The sequence below is a fragment of the Bombina bombina genome, chromosome 1 (assembly GCF_027579735.1).
Source record: "Bombina bombina isolate aBomBom1 chromosome 1, aBomBom1.pri, whole genome shotgun sequence".
Classification (NCBI taxonomy): domain Eukaryota; kingdom Metazoa; phylum Chordata; class Amphibia; order Anura; family Bombinatoridae; genus Bombina; species Bombina bombina.
Window position 1 is genome coordinate 678,016,158 of NC_069499.1, and position 21,698 is coordinate 678,037,855.

Consider the following 21,698-nt stretch of genomic DNA (forward strand, 5'->3'; position numbering starts at 1 on the left):
GAAGACTCAGGGATTATGGACTCAGGAGGAGAGTCTCCTTCCCATAAATATTCTGGAATTAAGAGCAGTTTTCAATGCCCTTCTGGATTGGCCTCAGTTAGCAACTCTGAGGTTCATCAGGTTTCAGTCGGACAACATCACGACTGTGGCTTACATCAACCATCAGGGAGGGACAAGGAGTTCCCTAGCGATGATGGAAGTCTCAAAGATAATTCACTGGGCAGAGTCTCACTCTTGCCATCTATCAGCGATCCACATCCCAGGCGTGGAGAACTGGGAAGCGGATTTTCTAAGTCGCCAGACTTTTCATCCGGGGGAGTGGGAACTTCATCCGGAGGTCTTTGCCCAAATACTTCGGCGTTGGGGCAAACCAGATCTGGATCTCATGGCGTCTCGCCAGAATGCAAAACTTCCTTGTTACGGATCCAGGTCCAGAGACCCGGGAGCAGTTCTGATAGATGCTCTGACAGCATCTTGGGCCTTCAACATGGCTTATGTGTTTCCACCCTTCCCGATGCTTCCTCGATTGATTGCCAGGATCAAACAGGAGAGAGCATCGGTGATTCTGATAGCGCCTGCGTGGCCACGCAGGACCTGGTATGCAGACCTAGTGGACATGTCGTCCTGTCCACCATGGTCTCTACCTCTGAGACAGGACCTTCTGGTGCAGGGTCCTTTCAAACATCCAAATCTAATTTCTCTGAGGCTGACTGCATGGAGATTGAACGCTTGATTCTATCAAAGCGTGGATTCTCGGAGTCAGTAATTGATCTGTTTTTGGGAGAAAGGTTCTTCAGGCAGTGGTTCCTTCCGTGTAAAGAGCCTGCCTGTCCCTCCCGTCATCCGTGTACTTTTAGCTTTGGTATTGGTATCCCATAAGTAATGGATGACCCGTGGACTGACTACACTTAACAGGAGAAAACAAAATTTATGCTTACCTGATAAATTCCTTTCTCCTGTAGTGTAGTCAGTCCACGGCCCGCCCTGTTTTTTATGGCAGGTCTAAATTTTAAATTATACTCCAGTCACCACTGCACCCTATAGTTTCTCCTTTCTCGTTTGGTTTTCGGTCGAATGACTGGGTATGACGTAGAGGGGAGGAGCTATATAGCAGCTCTGCTTGGGTGATCCTCTTGCACTTCCTGTTAGGGAGGAGTTATAATCCCATAAGTAATGGATGACCCATGGACTGACTACACTACAGGAGAAAGGAATTTATCAGGTAAGCATAAATTTTGTTATTATAGTGGCAACAATGTCGGGAAGCCGCGTAATAGGAGTTGATACATTTCTCTTGTTAAGTGTATCCAGTCCACGGATCATCTATTACTTATGGGATATTCTCCTTCCCAACAGGAAGTTGCTGCTATATAGCTCCTCCCCTAACTGTCATATCCAGTCATTCTCTTGCAAGCCTCAACCAAGATGGAGGTCGTAAGAGGAGTGTGGTGTTTTTATACTTAGTTTATTCTTCAATCAAAAGTTTGGTATTTTTAAATGGTGCCGGAGTGTACTGTTTATCTCAGGCAGTATTTAGAAGAGGAATCTGCCTGCATTTTCTATGATCTTAGCAGAAGTAACTAAGATCCTTTGCTGTTCTCACATATTCTGAGGAGTGAGGTAACTTCAGAGAGGGAATGGCGTGCAGGTTTTCCTGCAATAAGGTATGTGCAGTTAATATTTTTCTAGGGATGGAATTTGCTAGAAAATGCTGCTGATACCGAACTAATGTAAGTAAAGCCTTAAATACAGTGATAGCTACTGGTATCAGGCTTATTAATAGAGATGCATACTCTTATAAAAATGTAATATAAAACGTTTGCTGGCATGTTTAATCGTTTTTATATTTATTTGGTGATAAAACTTATTGGGGCCTAGTTTTTTTCCACATGGCTGGCTTGAATTTTGCCTAGTAACAGTTTCCTTAGGCTTTCCACTGTTGTAATATGAGTGGGAGGGGCCTTTTTTAGTGCTTTTCTGTGCACATAAAAATACTGACAGAGACATTCAGTTTCCCTCTGCATGATCCAGGACATCTCTGGAGGGCTCAAAAGGCTTCAAAGTCGTTTTTGAGGGAGGTAAAAAGCCACAGTAGAGCTGTGGCAGTTGTTGTGACTGAAAAAAAAACAACAACAAAAAAAAGTTTTTGTCTTTTATTATTCCATTTTTGGTATTAAGGGGTTAATCATCCATTTGCAAGTGGGTGCAATGCTCTGCTAACTTGTTACATACACTGTAAAAATTTCGTTAGTGTAACTGCCTTTTTTCACTGTTATTTCAAATTTTGACAAAATTTGTGTTTCTTAAAGGTGCAGTAACGTTTTTTATATTGCTTTTAAACTTGTTTAAAGTGTTTTCCAAGCTTGCTAATCTCATTGCTAGTCTGTTTAAACATGTCTGACACAGAGGAAACTACTTGTTCTTTATGTTTGAAAGCCATGGTGGAGCCCCATAGGAGAATGTGTACTAAATATTGATTTCACCTTAAACAGTAAAGATCAGTCTTTAACTATAAAAGAAATATCACCAGAAGATTCTGACGAGGGGGAAGTTATGCCGACTAACTCTCCCCACGTGTCAGACCCTTCGCCTCCCGCTCAGGGGATGCACGCTAATATGGCGCCAATTACATCAGGGACGCCCATAGCGATTACCTTGCAGGACATGGCTGCAATCATGAATAATACCCTGTCAGAGGTATTATCCAGGTTGCCTGAATTAAGAGGCTAGCGAGATTGCTCTGGGGTTAGGAGAAATACAGAGCGCGCAGATGCTGTAAGGGCCATGTCTGATACTGCGTCACAATATGCAGATCATGAGGACGGAGAGCTTCAGTCTGTGGGTGACATCTCTGATTCGGGGAAACCTGATTCAGAGATTTCTAATTTTAAATTTAAGCTTGAGAACCTCCGTGTGTTGCTTGGGGAGGTATTAGCTCCTCTGAATGACTGTAACACAGTTGCAGTACCAGAGAAATTGTGTAGGCTGGATAAATACTATGCGGTACCGGTGTGTACTGATGTTTTTCCTATACCTAAAAGGCTTACAGAAATTATTAGCAAGGAGTGGGATAGACCGGGTGTGCCTTTTTCCCCACCTCCTATATTTAGAAAAATGTTTCCAATAGACGCCACTACACGGGACTTATGGCAGACGGTCCCTAAGGTGGAGGGAGCAGTTTCTACTTTAGCAAAGCGTACTACTATCCCGGTTGAGGACAGTTGTGCTTTTTCAGATCCAATGGATAAAAAATTGTAGGGTTACCTTAAGAAAATGTTTATTCAACAAGGTTTTATTTTACAGCCCCTTGCATGCATTGCGCCTGTCACGGCCGCGGCGGCATTCTGGTTTGAGGCCCTGGAAGAGGCCATCCATACAGCTCCATTGACTGAAATTATTGACAAGCTTAGAACACTTAAGCTAGCTAACTCATTTGTTTCTGATGCCATTGTTCATTTGACTAAACTAACGGCTAAGAATTCCGGATTCGCCATCCAAGCGCGTAGGGCGCTATGGCTTAAATCCTGGTCAGCTGACTTGACTTCGAAGTCTAAATGACTCAACATTCCTTTCAAGGGGCAGACCTTATTCGGGCCTGGTTTGAAGGAAATTATTGCTGACATTACTGGAGGTAAGGGTCACACCCTTCCTCAGGACAGGGCCAAAGCAAAGGCCAAACAGTCTAATTTTTGTGCCTTTCGAAATTTCAAGGCAGGTGCAGCATCAACTTCCTCCGCTTCAAAACAAGAGGGAACTTTTGCTCAATCTAAGCAAGCCTGGAAACCTAACCAGTCCTGGAACAAAGGCAAGCAGGACAGAAAGCCTAAGACAGCATGAAGGAACGGCCCCCTATCCGGCGACGGATCTAGTAGGGGGCAGACTTTCTCTCTTCGCCCAGGCGTGGGCAAGAGATGTTCGGGATCCCTGGGCGTTGGAGATCATATCTCAGGGATATCTTCTGGACTTCAAAGCTTGCCCTCCACAAGGGAGATTCCATCTTTTAAGGCTATCTGCAAATCAGATAAAGAAAGAGGCATTCCTACGCTGTGTGCAAGACCTCCTAGTTATGGGAGTGATCCATCCAGTTCCGCGGACGGAACAAGGACAGGGTTTTTATTCGAATCTGTTTGTGGTTCCCAAAAAAGAGGGAACCTTCAGACCAATTTTGGATCTAAAGATCTTAAACAAATTCCTCAGAGTTCCATCTTTCAAAATGGAAACTATTCGGACCATCCTACCCATGATCCAAGAAGGTCAGTACATGACCACAGTGGACTTAAAGGATGCCTACCTTCACATACCGATTCACAAAGATCATCATTGGTTTCTAAGGTTTGCCTTTCTAGACAGGCATTACCAATTTGTAGCTCTTCCCTTCGGGTTGGCTACAGCCCCGAGAATCTTTACAAAGGTTCTGGGCTCACTTCTGACGGTTCTAAGACCGCGAGGCATAGCGGTGGCTCCGTATCTAGACGACATCCTGATACAGGCGTCAAGCTTTCAAGTTGCCAAGTCTCATACAGAGATAGTTCTGGCATTTCTGAGGTCACACGGGTGGAAAGTGAACGAGGAAAAGAGTTCTCTATCCCCACTCACAAGAGTCTCCTTCTTAGGGACTCTTATAGATTCTGTAGAAATGAAAATTTACCTGACGGAGTCCAGGTTATCAAAACTTCTAAATGCTTGCCGTGTTCTTCACTCCATTCCGCGCCCTTCAGTAGCTCAGTGTATGGAGGTAATCGGCTTAATGGTAGCGCAATGGACATAGTGCCATTTGCGCGCCTTCATCTCAGACCGCTGCAATTATGCATGCTGAGTCAGTGGAATGGGGATTACACAGATTTGTCCCCTCTGCTAAATCTGGATCAAGAGACCAGAGATTCTCTTCTCTGGTGGTTGTCTCGGGTACACCTGTCCAAGGGTATGACCTTTCGCAGGCCAGATTGGACAATTGTAACAACAGATGCCAGCCTTCTAGTTTGGGGTGCAGTCTGGAATTCCCTGAAGGCACAGGGATCGTGGACTCAGGAGGAGAAACTCCTTCCAATAAATATTCTGGAGTTAAGAGCGATATTCAATGCTCTTCTGGTTTGGCCTCAGCAACACTGAGGTTCATCAGATTTCAGTCGGACAACATCACGACTGTGGCTTACATCAACCATCAAGGGGGAACCAGGAGTTCCCTAGCGATGTTAGAAGTCTCAAAAATAATTCGCTGGGCAGAGTACCACTCTTGCCACCTGTCAGCAATCCATATCCCAGGCGTGGAGAACTGGGAGGCGGATTTTCTAAGTCGTCAGACTTTCCATCCGGGGGAGTGGGAACTCCATCCGGAGGTGTTTGCTCAGTTGATTCATCGTTGGGGCAAACCAGAGTTGGATCTCATGACGTCTCGCCAGAACGCCAAGCTTACTTGTTACGGATCCAGGTCCAGGGACCCAGAAGCGACGCTGATAGATGCTCTAGCAGCGCCTTGGTTCTTCAACCTGGCTTATGTGTTTCCACCGTTTCCTCTGCTCCCTCGACTGATTGCCAAAATCAAACAGGAGAGAGCATCAGTGATTCTGATAGCACCTGCGTGGCCATGCAGGACTTGGTATGCAGACCTAGTGGACATGTCATCCTTTCCACCATGGACTCTGCCTCTAAGACAGGACCTTCTGATACAAGGTCCTTTCAATCATCCAAATCTAATTTCTCTGAGACTGACTGCATTGAGATGACTTCTCCGAGTCAGTCATTGATACTTTAATACAGGCACGAAAGCCTGTTACCAGGAAAATCTACCACAAGATATGGAGTAAATATCTTTATTGGTGTGAATCCAAGAATTACTCATGGAGTAAGGTTAGGATTCCTAGAATATTGTCTTTTCTCCAAGAGGGCTTGGACATAGGATTATCAGCTAGTTTCTTAAATGGACAGATTTATGCTCTGTCTATTCTTTTGCACAACTGTCTGGCAGAGGTTCCAGACGTCCAGGCATTTTGCCAGGCTTTGGTTAGAATTAAGCCTGTGTTTAAACCTGTTGCTCCCCCGTGGAGCTTAAACTTGGTTCTTAAAGTTCTTCAAGGAGTTCAGTTTGAACCCCTTCATTCCATTGATATTAAACTTTTATCTTGGAAAGTTCTGTTTTTGATGGCTATTTCCTCGGCTCGGAGAGTCTCTGAGCTATCTGCCTTACAATGTGATTCTCCTTATCTGATTTTTCATGCAGATAAGGTAGTCCTGCGTACCAAACCTGGGTTTTTACCTAAGGTGGTTTCTAACAAGAATATCAATCAAGAGATTGTTGTTCCATCATTGTGTCCTAATCCTTCTTCCTACTTACAAGCTACTAAAGATTTTCGTCGAACATCTACCCTGTTTGTCGTTTACTCTGGACAGAGGAGAGGTCAAAATGCTTCGGCAACCTCTTTCCTTTTGGCTTCGGAGCATAATACGCCTAGCCTATGAGACTGCTGGACAGCAGCCCCCTGAAAGGATTACAGCTCATTCCACTAGAGCTGTGGCTTCCACCTGGGCCTTTAAAAATGAGGCCTCTGTTGAACAGATTTGCAAGGCCGCGACTTGGTCTTCGCTTCACACTTTTTCCAAATTTTCCAAATTTTATACTTTTGCTTCTTCGGGGGCTGTTTTTGGGAGAGAGGTTCTTCAGGCAGTGGTTCCTTCCTCTTAATCCTGCCTTGTCCCTCCCATCATCCGTGTACTTTAGCTTTGGTATTGGTATCCCATAAGTAATGGATGATCCGTGGACTGGATACACTTAACAAGAGAAAACATAATTTATGCTTACCTGATAAATTTATTTCTCTTGTAGTGTATCCAGTCCACGGCCCGCCCTGTCCTTTTAAGGCAGGTCTAAATTTTAATTAAACTACAGTCACCACTGCACCCTATTGTTTCTCCTTTCTCTGTTTGTTTTCGGTCGAATGACTGGATATGACAGTTAGGGGAGGAGCTATATAGCAGCTCTGCTGTGGGTGATCCTCTTGCAACTTCCTGTTGGGATGGAGAATATCCCATAAGTAATGGATGATCCGTGGACTGGATACACTACAAGAGAAATAAATTTATCAGGTAAGCATAAATTATGTTTTTTTAAGTGGCTGTGAGTCTGGAGCGGCAGATTAGGGGTTAATAATTTTATTTTAGTGTTTGCTATGCGGGAGGGCCTCAGTTTAGGGGTTAATAGGTTGTTTATGGGTGTTAGTGTAGTTATGAGTTTTATGCTACAGCTTTGTAGCGTAAAACTTATAACTAGTGACTTAAGATGGCGGTACAGATCTTGTTATTTTAGGCTGTACCGCTCACTTTTTGGCCTCACAGCAAAACTCGTAATACCGGCGCTATGGAAGTCCCATTGAAAAAGTGTGCGGTACAGCTATTCTGACAAGACTTGTAATAGCAGCGGTAGGGAAAAAGCATTGTTATGGGCCATAACGATGCTTTTTGAGTCATAACGCAAAACTCGTAATCTAGCTGTTTATCTTCTAATTATTTGTGGGTATAGATATTTGTTTACTTTTAAAATTTCCATAAAATTGTTTTAATCTATTTATTTTACTGTTTTCCAGTTTCCAACAGCATTTGAATTCAATGAGCATTTTTTAATTACAATTCTGGATCACCTTTACAGTTGCAGATTTGGCACCTTCTTGTATAATTGTGAATCTATCAGAGAAAAAGAAGTAAGTAAGAAAAAATATTAAAGTAATCCTAAAGATTGGAAACAAATGTTTCCTCATACACATAGACTATCAGTATCTGCACAAATACTAGAATTAAACTTTGAAATTATAACTAGGTGATAACTAACACCACACAGATTACAGACTATTTATAGACAACACAGTAACCTTGGTTTCCTTCCTATGATAGGGAGAGTCCACTGCTTCATTCCTTACTGTTGGGAAATACAACACCTGGCCACCAGGAGGAGGCAAAGACACCCCAGCCAAAGGCTTAAATATCCCTCCCACTTCCTCATTACCCCAGTCATTCTTTGCCTTTTGTCACGTTAGGAGGTGGCAGAGAATTGTCAGAAGATTCGGAGAGTCCTGAAAAAGGGTATCTGCCCTTCGAGATAAGACTGGAGTTTTAAGTAGTCATGCCAATCTCTCAATGAGAATATTGATGAAAGTTATAGTCTGGAGATGCAGGGAAAGTTTTTCTGCGAAACCATCTAGACCACTGCTTACAGCTCCTAAGCAATCAGTGTTGACCAGGTTTCACTGGCTGCTTTCTCTCACTCAAGTCCATGTCAGTAGTGCTGCTATAAGACTGTCACACTTGAGAAGCTTTATTCTGTTTCACAGCATGGATCCTGGAGGTAAGATTGTTTCAATTTTTACACATAAAATGCTATAACAGGGTCACAGTGTAGATCCTTTATACCTTGATAGAATCCAAGGTTAATATCCTCTGAAGGTGGTTTATTGAACAGTTGGAGTTAATCAATCAATTTATTAATTATTTACATGCTGCTTTGTGTGATTTTTTCCTGGGCTGATAAGACTGTGTTTTTGGCTGGAACAAACAGGTTTCACTTTTAAGTTTCACTTTCGTTATTGAAAGTGTTGCACAGCTTGTATACTTACTGTGCTTGTAATAACAGGGGAAGTACTGTCTTGCACTCTATGTGACCGGGTGTGGCCTATGTTCATTTCCTCCATTCCGGCTGAGACTTAAACCTGAGGAGAGCGTTTCCTCTGTTAACTGTCTGGGTCTAGGAGGTGGTGAGTGCCCCAGCCATTGGGAGTATAAAGGTGCTGTTTTCTATATTAAAAACATTTTTATTTATATCCTTCTGTGGGTATAACCTGAGCTATGGAGGACTCTGACATGTTAGAAGGTACCTGTTTATATTGTGAGGAGGCCGTGGTTTTCCCGCCAACTCAATTATGTTCCACATGCCTTAACACCATTATAAAGTCTAAGAAGGGAGACAAGCCTGCTAAGGCTCTTAGTTTCTCTGAGCCGTCTACCTCTCAGGACTCGGCGTCCCGTAAGATTACTACCCTTGCTACATTATCCACTCCATATGCAGTTCCCTGTAGCACATCTAATCCTCCATCCGGAGGGGGCCTATTCCTGCAGACTTTGCTGTGCCGTTAAAAACGACGGTGTCTGTGGCCCTCAGTGCATTACCTCACTCTAACAAACACAAGAGAAAGGTTAAACATAGCTCTCCTGACCCAGAGTCATCTAAATGTTTATCGGATTTAGCTATTATGTCCCAGTTATCCGATGATGAGTTAATCTCTGTAGCTTCAGAGGGTGAACTTTCTGGGTCGGAGTCCTTAGCATCTAAGCCTCCTGCTGCGGAGGAACCGTCCTTTAGATTTAAAATTTGACCACTTGCATTTTTAATTAAAGGAGGTTCTGTCTACGTTAGAGGTTCCAGAGGCCGCGCTGCCTGAAGAACCTATGATACCTAAATTAGACACAATTTATGAAGACAGGAAAGTTCCTTTGACTTTTCCTGTGCCGGTTAAGATGGCGAACATTATTAAGAACGAATGGGAAAGAAGTGGTTGTTCCTTTCTTTCATGTAATTAGCAAGAGTCCATGAGCTAGTGACGTATGGGATATACATTCCTACCAGGAGGGGCAAAGTTTCCAAAACCTCAAAATGCCTATAAATACACCCCTGACCACACCCACAAATCAGTTTTACAAACTTTGCCTCCCATGGAGGTGGTGAAGTAAGTTTGTGCTAGATTCTACGTTGATATGCGCTTCGCAGCAGGCTGGAGCCCGGTTTTCCTCTCAGTGTTGCAGTGAATGTCAGAGGGATGTGAAGAGAGTATTGCCTATTTGAATTCAATGGTCTCCTTCTACGGGATCTATTTCATAGGTTCTCTGTTATCGGTCGTAGAGATTCATCTCTTACCTCCATTTTCAGATCGACGATATACTCTTATATACCATTACCTCTACTGATTCTCGTTTCAGTACTGGTTTGGCTTTCTACTACATGTAGATGAGTGTCCTGGGGTAAGTAAGCCTTATATTTTGTGACACTCTAAGCTATGGTTGGGCACTTTATATAAAAGTTCTAAATATATGTGTTTAAACATTTATTTGCCTTGATTCAGGATGTTCAATATTCCTTATTTCAGACAGTCAGTTTCATTATTTGGGATAATGCATATGAATTAAAACATTTTTTCTTACCTTAAAAATTGACTTTTTTCCCTGTGGGCTGTTAGGCTCGCGGGGGCTGAAAATGCTTCATTTTATTGCGTCATTCTTGGCGCTGACTTTTTTGGCGCAAAAAATTTTCTTTGTCATTTCCGGAGTCATACTTGTCGCCGGAAGTTGTTTGTGTTTGCGTCATTTTTTTTTGACGTTTTGCGCCAAAAATGTCGGCGTTACCGGATGTGGCGTCATTCTTAGCGCCAAAAGCATTTGGGCGCCAATAATGTGGGCGGCTTTTTTGGCGCCAAAAAATGTGGGCGTCATTTATGTCTCCACCTTTTTTTCTCACGTTATTTGTCTTTTTTTTTCTTTTTCTTTTTTTTTTCATTTGCTTCTGGTTGCTAGAGGCTTGTTCATTGGCATTTTTTCCCATTCCTGAAACTGCCTTTTAAGGAATTTGATAGATTTTGCTTTATATGTTGTTTTTTCTCTTACATATTGCAAGATGTCTCAGATTGACCCTGGATCAGAAGCTACTTCTGGAAAAACGCTGCCTGATGCTGGTTCCACCAAAGTTAAGTGTATCTGCTGTAAACTTGTGGTATCTGTCCCTCTGGCTGTAGTTTGTGATGAATGTCATGATAAGCTTGCTAATGCAGATAGTATTTCCATTAGTAATATACCATTACCTGTTGCTGTTCCATCAACATCTAATACTCAGGATGTTCCTGTTAATATAAGAGATTTTGTTTCTAAATCTATTAGGAAGGCTATGTCTGTTATTCCTCCTTCCAGTAAACGTAAAAAGGTCTTTTAAAACTTCTCATTTTTCAGATGAATTTTTAAATGAACATCATCATTCTGATTTGTCTGTTTCTGATGATGATTTTTCTGGTTCAGAGGATTCTGTCTCAGATATTGACACTGATAAATCTTCATATTTATTTAAAATGGAATTTATTCGTTCTTTACTTAAAGAAGTTTTAATCGCATTAGAAATGGAGGAATCTAGTCCTCTTGATACTAAATCTACTAAGCGTTTAAATTCGGTTTTTAAACCTCCTACAGTTATTCCGGAAGTTTTTCCTGTCCCTGATGCTATTTCTGAAGTAATTTCTAGGGAATGGAATAATCTGGGTAATTCATTTACTCCTTCTAAAAGGTTTAAGAAATTGTATCCTGTGCCATCTGACAGATTAGAGTTTTGGGACAAAATCCCTAAAGTTGATGGGGCTATCTCTACTCTCGCTAAACGTACTACTATTCCTATGGCAGATAGTACTTCCTTTAAAGATCCTTTAGATAGGAAAATTGATTCCTTTCTAAGGAAAGCTTATTTATGTTCAGGTAATCTTCTTAGACCTGCTATTTCTTTGGCTGATGTTGCGGCAGCTTCCACTTTTTGGTTGGAGGCTTTGGCACAACAAGTGTCAGATCATAATACTCATAGCATTGTTAAACTTCTTCAACATGCTAATAACTTTATTTGTGATGCCATCTTTGATATCATTAGAGTTGATGCCAGGTATATGTCTTTAGCTATTTTAGCTAGAAGAGCTTTATGGCTTAAAACTTGGAATGCTGATATGTCTTCTAAGTCAACTTTGCTTTCCCTTTCTTTCCAAGGTAATAAATTGTTTGGTTCCCAGTTGGATTCTATTATTTCAACTGTTACTGGGAGGAAAGGAACTTTTTTACCTCAGGATAAAAAATCTAAAGGTAAATATAGGGCTGCTAATCGTTTTCGTTCCTTTCGTCAGAATAAGGAACAGAAGCCTGATCCTTCCCCTAAAGGAACAGTATCAGTTTGGAAACCATCTCCAGTCTGGACACAGTACAGAATAGGTTTCAAGGTAAGGCCTCCTGTAAGATTTTTTCTTTCTCGCATTCCAATAAATCCAGTGAAGGCTCAAGCATTTCTGAAATGTGTTTCAGATCTAGAGTTGGCTGGAGTAATTGTGCCAGTTCCAGTTCTGGAACAGGGTCTGGGGTTTTACTCCAATCTATTCATTGTACCAAAGAAGGAGAATTCCTTCAGACCAGTTCTGGATTTAAAAATATTGAATTGTTATGTAAGGATACCAACATTCAAAATGGTAACTATAAGGACTATTCTGCCTTTTGTTCAGCAAGGGCATTATATGTCCACAATAGATTTACAGGATGCATATCTTCATATTCCGATTCATCCAGATCACTTTCAGTTTCTGAGATTCTCTTCTCTAGACAAGCATTACCAATTTGTGGCTCGGCCGTTCGGCCTAGCAACAGCTCCAAGGATTTTTTCAAAGGTTCTCGGTGCCCTGCTATCTGTAATCAGAGAACAGGGTATTGTGGTATTTCCTTATTTGGACGATATCTTGGTACTTGCTCAGTCTTCACATTTAGCAGAATTTCATACGAATCGACTTGTGTCATTTCTTCAAGAACATGGTTGGAGGATCAATTTACCAAAGAGTTCGTTGATTCCTCAGACAAAGGTAACCTTTTTAGGTTTCCAAATAGATTCAGTGTCCATGACTTTGTCTCTGACGGAAAAGAGACGTCTGAAATTGGTTTCAGCTTGTCGAAACCTTCAGTCTCAATCATTCCCTTCGGTAGCCTTATGCATGGAAATTCTAGGTCTTATGACTGCTGCATCGGACGCGATCCCCTTTGCTCGTTTTCACATGCGACCTCTTCAGCTTTGTATGCTGAACCAGTGGTGCAGGGATTATACAAAGATATCACAGTTAATATCTTTAAATCCGATTGTACGACACTCTCTGACGTGGTGGACAGATCACCATCATTTAGTTCAAGGGGCTTCTTTTGTTTTTCCAACCTGGACTGTGATCTCAACAGATGCGAGTCTGACAGGTTGGGGAGCTGTATGGGGGTCTCTGACAGCGCAGGGGGTTTGGGAATCTCGGAAGGCGAGATTACCTATCAACATTTTGGAACTCCGTGCGATTTTCAGAGCTCTTCAGTCGTGGCCTCTTCTGAAGAGAGAATCGTTCATTTGTTTTCAGACGGACAATGTCACAACCGTGGCATATGTCAATCATCAAGGGGGGACTCACAGTCCTCTGGCTATGAAAGAAGTATCTCGGATACTTGCTTGGGCGGAATCCAGCTCCTGTCTAATTTCTGCGGTTCACATCCCAGGTGTAGACAATTGGGAAGCGGATTATCTCAGTCGCCAGACGTTACATCCGGGCGAATGGTCTCTTCACCCAGAGGTGTTTCTTCAGATTGTTCAAATCTGGGGTCTTCCAGAAATAGATCTGATGGCTTCTCATCTAAACAAGAAACTTCCCAGGTATCTGTCCAGATCCAGGGATCCTCAGGCGGAGGCAGTGGATGTGTTGTCACTTCCTTGGAAGTATCATCCTGCTTATATCTTTCCGCCTCTGGTTCTTCTTCCAAGAGTGATCTCCAAGATTCTAAAGGAGCGTTCGTTTGTTCTGCTGGTGGCTCCAGCATGGCCTCACAGGTTTTGGTATGCGGATCTTGTTCGGATGGCTACTTGCCAACCTTGGACTCTTCCGTTAAGACCAGACCTTCTATCTCAAGGCCCTTTTTTCCATCAGGATCTCAAATCATTAAATTTGAAGGTATGGAGATTGAACGCTTGATTCTCAGTCATAGAGGTTTCTCTGACTCTGTAATTAATACTATGTTACAGGCTCGTAAATCTGTGTCTAGGAAGATATATTATTACATTTCTTGGTGCTCTTCTCATCATTTTTCCTGGCATTCTTTTAGAATTCCTAGAATTTTACAATTTCTTCAGGATGGTCTGGATAAAGGTTTGTCTGCAAGTTCTTTGAAAGGACAAATTTCTGCTCTTTCTGTGTTGTTTCACAGAAAGATTGCTAATCTTCCTGATATTCATTGTTTTGTACAGGCTTTGGTTCGTATCAAACCTGTCATTAAGTCAATCTCTCCTCCTTGGAGTTTGAATTTGGTTCTGGGGGCTTTACAAGCTCCTCCGTTTGAACCTATGCATTCTCTGGAAATTAAATTACTTTCTTGGAAAGTCCTGTTCCTTTTGGCCATCTCTTCTGCTAGAAGAGTTTCAGAGTTATCTGCTCTTTCTTGTGAATCTCCTTTTCTGATTTTTCATCAGGATAAGGCGGTGTTGCGAACTTCATTTAAATTTTTACCTAAAGTTGTGAACTCGAACAACATTAGTAGAGAAATTGTGGTTCCTTCATTGTGTCCTAATCCTAAGAATTCTAAGGAAAGATCGTTGCATTCTTTGGATGTAGTTAGAGCTTTGAAATATTATGTTGAAGCTACTAAAGATTTCCGAAAGACTTCTAGTCTATTTGTTATCTTTTCCGGTTCCAGGAAAGGTCAGAAGGCCTCTGCCATTTCTTTGGCATCTTGGTTAAAATCTTTGATTCATCATGCTTATGTCGAGTCGGGTAAAACTCCGCCTCAAAGGATTACAGCTCATTCTACTAGGTCAGTTTCTACTTCCTGGGCGTTTAGAAATGAAGCTTCGCTTGATCAGATTTGCAAAGCAGCCACTTGGTCTTCTTTGCATACTTTTACTAAATTCTACCATTTTGATGTGTTTTCTTCTTCTGAAGCAGTTTTTGGTAGAAAAGTACTTCAGGCAGCTGTTTCAGTTTGATTCTTCTGCTTATAATTTCAGTTTTTTTCATTATAAGATTTAAACTTTATATTGGGGTGTGGATTATTTTTTCAGCGGAATTGGCTGTCTTTATTTCTCCTGTTAAGTGTAGTCAGTCCACGGGTCATCCAATACTTATGGAATATTTCTCTTCCTAACAGGAAACTGCAAGAGAATTACCCCGCAGAGCTTGCTATATAGCTCCTCCCCTCACCTATCATAGTCAGTCATTCTCTTGCAGCCTAACTAGTAGGAAGCTGTGAGAGATCTGTGGTGTTTTTTTAACTTAGTTTATTTCTACAATCAAAAGTTTGTTATTTTTAAATGGCACCGGAGTGTGCTGTTTATTCTCAGGCAGCATTAGAAGAAGAATCTGCCTGGGTTTCTTTCTATGGTCTTAGCAGACGTAACTAAGATCCACTGGCTGTTTCTCATCTGAGGCGTGAGGTACTTTCAGAGAAGGGGAATAGCATGCAGGGCTCCCCTGCAACAAATGAGGTATGCGCAGTAATTTATTTTCTGAGGAATGGAATTGACTGAGAAAATACTGCTGATACCATTGTAAAGTAAGTTCAGCCTTAAATGCAGCGATAGCGACTGGTATCAGGCTGATGTGTGTGTGTGTGTGCACTGAATGTATTTTCTAAGGAATGGAATTGACTCTGAAAATACTGTAAATACTGAAATAATGTGTGAGCCTTAACTGCAGTAAAAGCGACTGGTAGCAGGCTTGTAAATAATAATACATAACTTTTAAATGTATGTTTAAAACGTTTTACTGGCTTGTTAATCGTTTTTGTGAGGTACTTGGTGATAAAACTTATTAGGGCATGATTTTTACCACATGGCCATTTTTGTTTTCTGCATAGAAACAGTTTCTGAGCTTCCCCACTGTTGTAATATGAGTGGGAGGGGCCTATTTTAGCGCTTTTTTACACAGTAAAAATTCAGTCACAATCTGTCTACTTCATCCTCCATGATCCAGATCGTCTCTAGAGAGCTCAGGTGTCTTCAAAATCCATTTTGAGGGAGGTAATCAGTCACAGTAGTCCTGTGACAGTGTATTTGACTGTGAGAAAAACGTTAATTATATAATTGTTATCCGTTTTTGGGTACTAAGGGGTTAATCATCCATTTGCTGGTGGATGCAATCCTTTGCTAACTTAATACATTTACTGTGAAAATTTGGTTGCTATAACTATTTTTGATCATTGTTATTTCAACTGTTAGTTTTTCTGTGCTTCTTAAAGGCACAGTAAAGTTTTTTATATTGCTTGTAAATTAATTTTGAAAAGTATTTCCAAGTTTGCTAGTCTCATTGCTAGTTTGTTTAAACATGTCTGACTCAGATGAATCTCTTTGTTCACTATGTTTAAAGGCCAATTTGGAGCCCAATAGAAATTTGTGCACTCAATGTATAGATGTCACTTTAAATAAAAGTCAAACTTTATATGTTAAGAAATTATCACCAGACAACGAGGGGGAAGTTATGCCGACTAACTCTCCTCACGTGTCAGTACCTTCGCCTCCCGCTCAGGAGGTGCGTGATATTGTGGCGCCAAGTACATCAGGGCGGCCCATACAAATCACTTTGCAAGACATGGCTATTGTTATGACAGAAGTACTGTCTAAATTGCCAGAATTAAGAGGTAAGCGCGATCACTCTGGAGTTAGAACAGAGCGCACTGATAATGGTAGAGCCATGTCTGATACTGCGTCACAATTTGCAGAACATGAGGACGGAGAGCTTCATTCTGTGGGTGACGGGTCTGATCCGGGTAAACTGGATTCAGAAATTTCAAATTTTAACTTTAAGCTTGAGAACCTCCGCGTATTGCTAGGGGAGGTATTAGCGGCTCTGAATGATTGTAACACAGTTGCAATTCCAGAGAAAGTATGTAGGCTGGATAAATATTTTGCGGTACCGGTGTGTACTGACGCTTTTCCTATACCTAAAAGGCTTACAGAAATTGTTAACAAGGAGTGGGATAGACCCGGTGTGCCCTTTTTACCACCTCCTATATTTAGAAAAATGTTTCCTATAGACGCCACCACACGGGACTTATGGCAGACGGTCCCTAAGGTGGAGGGAGCAGTTTCTACTTTGGCTAAGCGCACCACTATCCCGGTGGAGGATAGCTGTGCTTTTTCAGATCCAATGGATAAAAAGTTAGAGGGTTACCTTAAGAAAATGTTTGTTCAACAAGGTTTTATATTACAACCCCTTGCATGCATTGCGCCTGTTACTGCTGCGGCGGCATTCTGGTTTGAGTCTCTGGAAGAGACCATTCGCACAGCTCCATTGGATGAAATTATGAACAAGCTTAAAACCCTTAAGCTAGCTAACTCATTTGTTTCTGATGCCGTCGTACACTTAACCAAACTTACGGCTAAGAACTCCGGATTCGCCATTCAAGCGCGCAGAGCGCTGTGGCTTAAATCCTGGTCAGCTGACGTGACTTCTAAATCCAAATTGCTTAATATTCCTTTCAAAGGGCAGACCTTATTCGTGCCTGGCTTGAAAGAAATTATTGCTGACATTACGGGAGGTAAGGGCCATGCTCTACCTCAGGACAGGGCCAAATCAAAGGCCAAACATTCTAATTTTCGTGCCTTTCGTAACTTCAGGGCAGGAGCAGCATCAACTTCCTCCGCTCCAAAACAGGAAGGAGCTGTTGCTAGTTACAGGCAGGGCTGGAAAGTTAACCAGTCCTGGAACAGGGGCAAGCAGGCCAAGAAACCTGCTGCTGCCCCCAAGACAGCATGAAGAGAGGGCCCCCTATCCGGAAACGGATCTAGTGGGGGGCAGACTTTCTCTCTTCGCCCAGGCTTGGGCAAGAGATGTCCGGGATCCCTGGGCGTTGGAGATCATATCTCAGGGATATCTCCTGGACTTCAAAACTTCTCCTCCACGGGGGAGATTTCATCTTTCAAGGTTATCAGCAAACCAAACAAAGAAAGAGGCGTTTCTACGCTGTGTACAAGACCTCTTACTAATGGGGGTAATCCACCCAGTTCCGCGGACGGAACACGGGCAGGGATTCTATTCAAATCTATTTGTGGTTCCCAAAAAAGAGGGAACCTTCAGACCAATCTTGGACTTAAAAATCCTAAACAAATTTCTAAGAGTTCCATCATTCAAAATGGAAACTAATCGAACCATCCTTCCCATGATCCAAGAGGGTCAGTACATGACCACAGTGGACTTAAAGGATGCTTACCTTCACATACCGATTCACAAGGACCATTACCGGTATCTGAGATTTGCCTTCCTAGACAGGCATTACCAGTTTGTAGCTCTTCCCTTCGGATTAGCTACGGCCCCAAGAATCTTTACAAAAATTCTAGGATCACTTCTGGCGGTACTAAGACCGCGAGGCATAGCGGTGACTCCGTACCTAGAGGACATTCTGATACAAGCGTCAAGTTTTCAAACTGCCAAGTCTCATACAGAGATAGTTCTGGCATTTCTGAGGTCGCATGGGTGGAAGGTGAACGTGGAAAAGAGTTCTCTATTACCACTTACAAGAGTTCCCTTTCTAGGGACTCTTATAGATTCTGTAGAGATGAAAATGTACCTGACAGAGGCCAGGTTATTAAAACTTCTAAATGCTTGCCGTGTCCTTCACTCCATTCCACACCCGTCAGTAGCTCAGTGCATGGAAGTAATCGGCTTAATGGTAGCGGCAATGGACATAGTACCATTTGCGCGCCTGCATCTCAGACCGCTGCAATTGTGCATGCTAAGTCAGTGGAACGGGGATTACTCAGATTTGTCCCCCCTACTAAATCTGGATCAAAGGACCAGAGATTCTCTTCTATGGTGGCTCTCTCGGCCACATCTGTCCAAGGGGATGACCTTTCGCAGGCCAGATTGGACGATTGTAACAACAGACGCCAGCCTTCTAGGCTGGGGAGCAGTCTGGAATTCCCTGAAAGCTCAGGGATTATTGACTCAGGAGGAGAAACTCCTCCCAATAAATATTCTGGAGTTAAGAGCAATATTCAATGCTCTCCTAGCTTGGCCTCAGTTAGCAACTCTGAGGTTCATCAGATTTCAGTCGGACAGCATCACGACTGTGGCTTACATCAACCATCAAGGGGGAACCAGAAGTTCCCTAGCGATGTTGGAAGTCTCAAAGATAATTCGCTGGGCAGAGTCTCACTCTTGCCACCTGTCAGCGATCTACATCCCAGGCGTGGAGAACTGGGAGGCGGATTTTCTAAGTCGCCAGACTTTTCATCCGGGAGAGTGGGAGCTCCATCCGGAGGTCTTTGCTCAACTGATTCGTCGTTGGGGCAAACCAGATCTAGATCTCATGGCGTCTCGTCAGAACGCCAAGCTTCCTTGTTACGGATCCAGGTCCAGGGACCCGGGAGCGGTGCTGATAGATGGCTGACTGCATGGAGATTGAACGCTTGACTCTATCAAAGCGTGGTTTCTCGGAGGCGGTTATTGATACCTTAATACAGGCTAGGAAGCCTGTTACCAGAAAAATTTACCATAAAATATGGCGTACATATTTACGTTGGTGCGAATCCAAGAGTTACTCATGGAGTAAGGTTAGGATTCCTAGGATATTGTCCTTTCTACAAGAGGGTTTAGAAAAGGGCTTATCTACTAGTTCGTTAAAGGGACAGATTTCTGCTCTGTCTATTCTTCTACACAAACGTCTGGCTGAAGTTCCAGACGTTCAGGCTTTCTGTCAGGCTTTAACTAGGATTAAGCCTGTGTTTAAGTCTGTTGCTCCGCCGTGGAGCTTAAACTTAGTTCTTAATGTTCTTCAAGGCGTTCCATTTGAACCCCTTCATTCCATTGATATCAAGTTGTTATCTTGGAAAGTTCTGTTTTTGATGGCTATTTCCTCGGCTCGAAGAGTCTGAGTTATCTGCCTTACATTGTGATTCTCCTATCTGATTCTTCATTCAGACAAGGTAGTCCTGCGTACTAAACCTGGGTTCTTACCTAAGGTAGTTACTAACAGGAATATCAATCAAGAGATTGTTGTTCCATCTCTGTGTCCTAACCCTTCTTCAAAGAAGGAATGACTTTTGCATAATCTGGACGTAGTCCGTGCCCTGAAATTCTATTTGCAGGCAACTAGGGATTTTCGTCAAACTTCTTCCCTGTTTGTCATTTACTCTGGACAGAGGAGAGGTCAAAAGGCTTTGGCTACCTCTCTCTCTTTTTGGCTTCGTAGCATAATACGATTAGCCTATGAGACTGCTGGACAGCAGCCCCCTGAAAGGATTACAGCTCATTCTACTAGAGCTGTGGCTTCCACCTGGGCCTTTAAAAATGAGGCCTCTGTTGAACAGATTTGCAAGGCTGCGACTTGGTCTTCGCTTCACACTTTTTCAAAATTTTACAAATTTGACACTTTTGCTTCCTCGGAGGCTGTGTTTGGGAGAAAGGTACTTCAGACAGTGGTTCCTTCTGTTTAATGTTCCTGCCTTGTCCCTCCCTTCATCCGTGTACTTTAGCTTTGGTATTGGTATTCCATAAGTAATGGATGACCCGTGGACTGATTACACTTAACAGGAGAAAACATAATTTATGCTTACCTGATAAATTCCTTTCTCCTGTAGTGTAGTCAGTCCACGACCCGCCCTGTTTTTACGGCAGGTCTAAATTTTAATTAAACTCCAGTCACCACTGTACCCTATGGTTCCTCCTTTCTCGTCTGCTTTGGTCGAATGACTGACTATGATAGGTGAGGGGAGCAGCTATATAGCAAGCTCTGCTGGGTAATTCTCTTGCAGTTTCCTGTTAGGAAGAGAAATATTCCATAAGTAATGGATGACCCGTGGACTGACTACACTACAGGAGAAAGGAATTTATCAGGTAAGCATAAATTATGTTTTTATCCCTCCCTCTCTAGTGACTCTTGCGTGGAAGTTCCACATCTTGGGTATTTATTATCCCATACGTCACTAGCTCATGGACTTGCTAATTACATGAAAGAAAACATAATTTATGTAAGAACTTACCTGATAAATTCATTTCTTTCATATTAGCAAGAGTCCATGAGGCCCACCCTTTTTGTGGTGGTTATGATTTTTTTGTATAAAGCACAATTATTCCAATTCCTTATTTTTTATGCTTTCGCACTTTTTTCTTATCACCCCACTTCTTGGCTATTCGTTAAACTGATTTGTGGGTGTGGTGAGGGGTGTATTTATAGGCATTTTGAGGTTTGGGAAACTTTGCCCCTCCTGGTAGGAATGTATATCCCATACGTCACTAGCTCATGGACTCTTGCTAATATGAAAGAAATGAATTTATCAGGTAAGTTCTTACATAAATTATGTTTTTCCCCCTTGTCTCCTTTTAAAAAGTTGTTCCCGGTCCCGGACTCTCAACTGGATTTGTGGGGCTCCATTCCTAAGGTGGATGGTGCTATCTCTACGCTTGCTAAAAGTACTACTATACCTCTTAAGGATAGTTCTTCATTCAGATTGCCGATGGATAAGAAAATAGAAACCTTTCTGAGAAAGATGTTTCAACATACAAGATTTTTGTTTCAACCGGCGGCTGCAGTTGCGGGTTGTCGGAGCGGCTACCTACTGGTGCAACTCCTTGTTTGAACTCATTAAGGTGGAGTCTCCCCTCAAGGATATTCAAGACAGAATTAAAGCTCTGAGAAAATGCAATTTATTCGCCTAAATGCAAAGGCCTCTGGCTTTGCGGTCATAGCCCGCCAGGCGCTCTGGCTGAAGTCTTGGGCTGCGGATATGACTTCTAAGTCCAAACTCTTTTCTCTTCCCTTCAAAGGAAAGATTTTATTTGGTCCAGGCCTGGACTCCATTATTTCTACGGTTACCGGAGGCAAAGGTACCTTCTTACCGCAAGATAAGAACAACAAGTCTAAGGGACGATAATCTTCTTCTTTTCGTTCTGACAAATCCCAACGACAACAATCCTCCTCCA

At 42.4% G+C, this 21,698-nt stretch overlaps 1 protein-coding gene across 1 annotated transcript in view; it reads left to right on the top strand.

Moving 5' to 3' along the window:
- Window positions 1-21,698, top strand: part of MTM1 (myotubularin 1) — a 536,532-nt gene that overhangs the window by 470,844 nt on the left and 43,990 nt on the right. Inside the window, exon 13 of the mRNA XM_053699155.1 lies at window positions 7,578-7,691. Within this exon, the coding sequence (XP_053555130.1) occupies window positions 7,578-7,691 (114 nt within the window). The remainder of the gene's footprint in view (window positions 1-7,577; window positions 7,692-21,698) is intronic.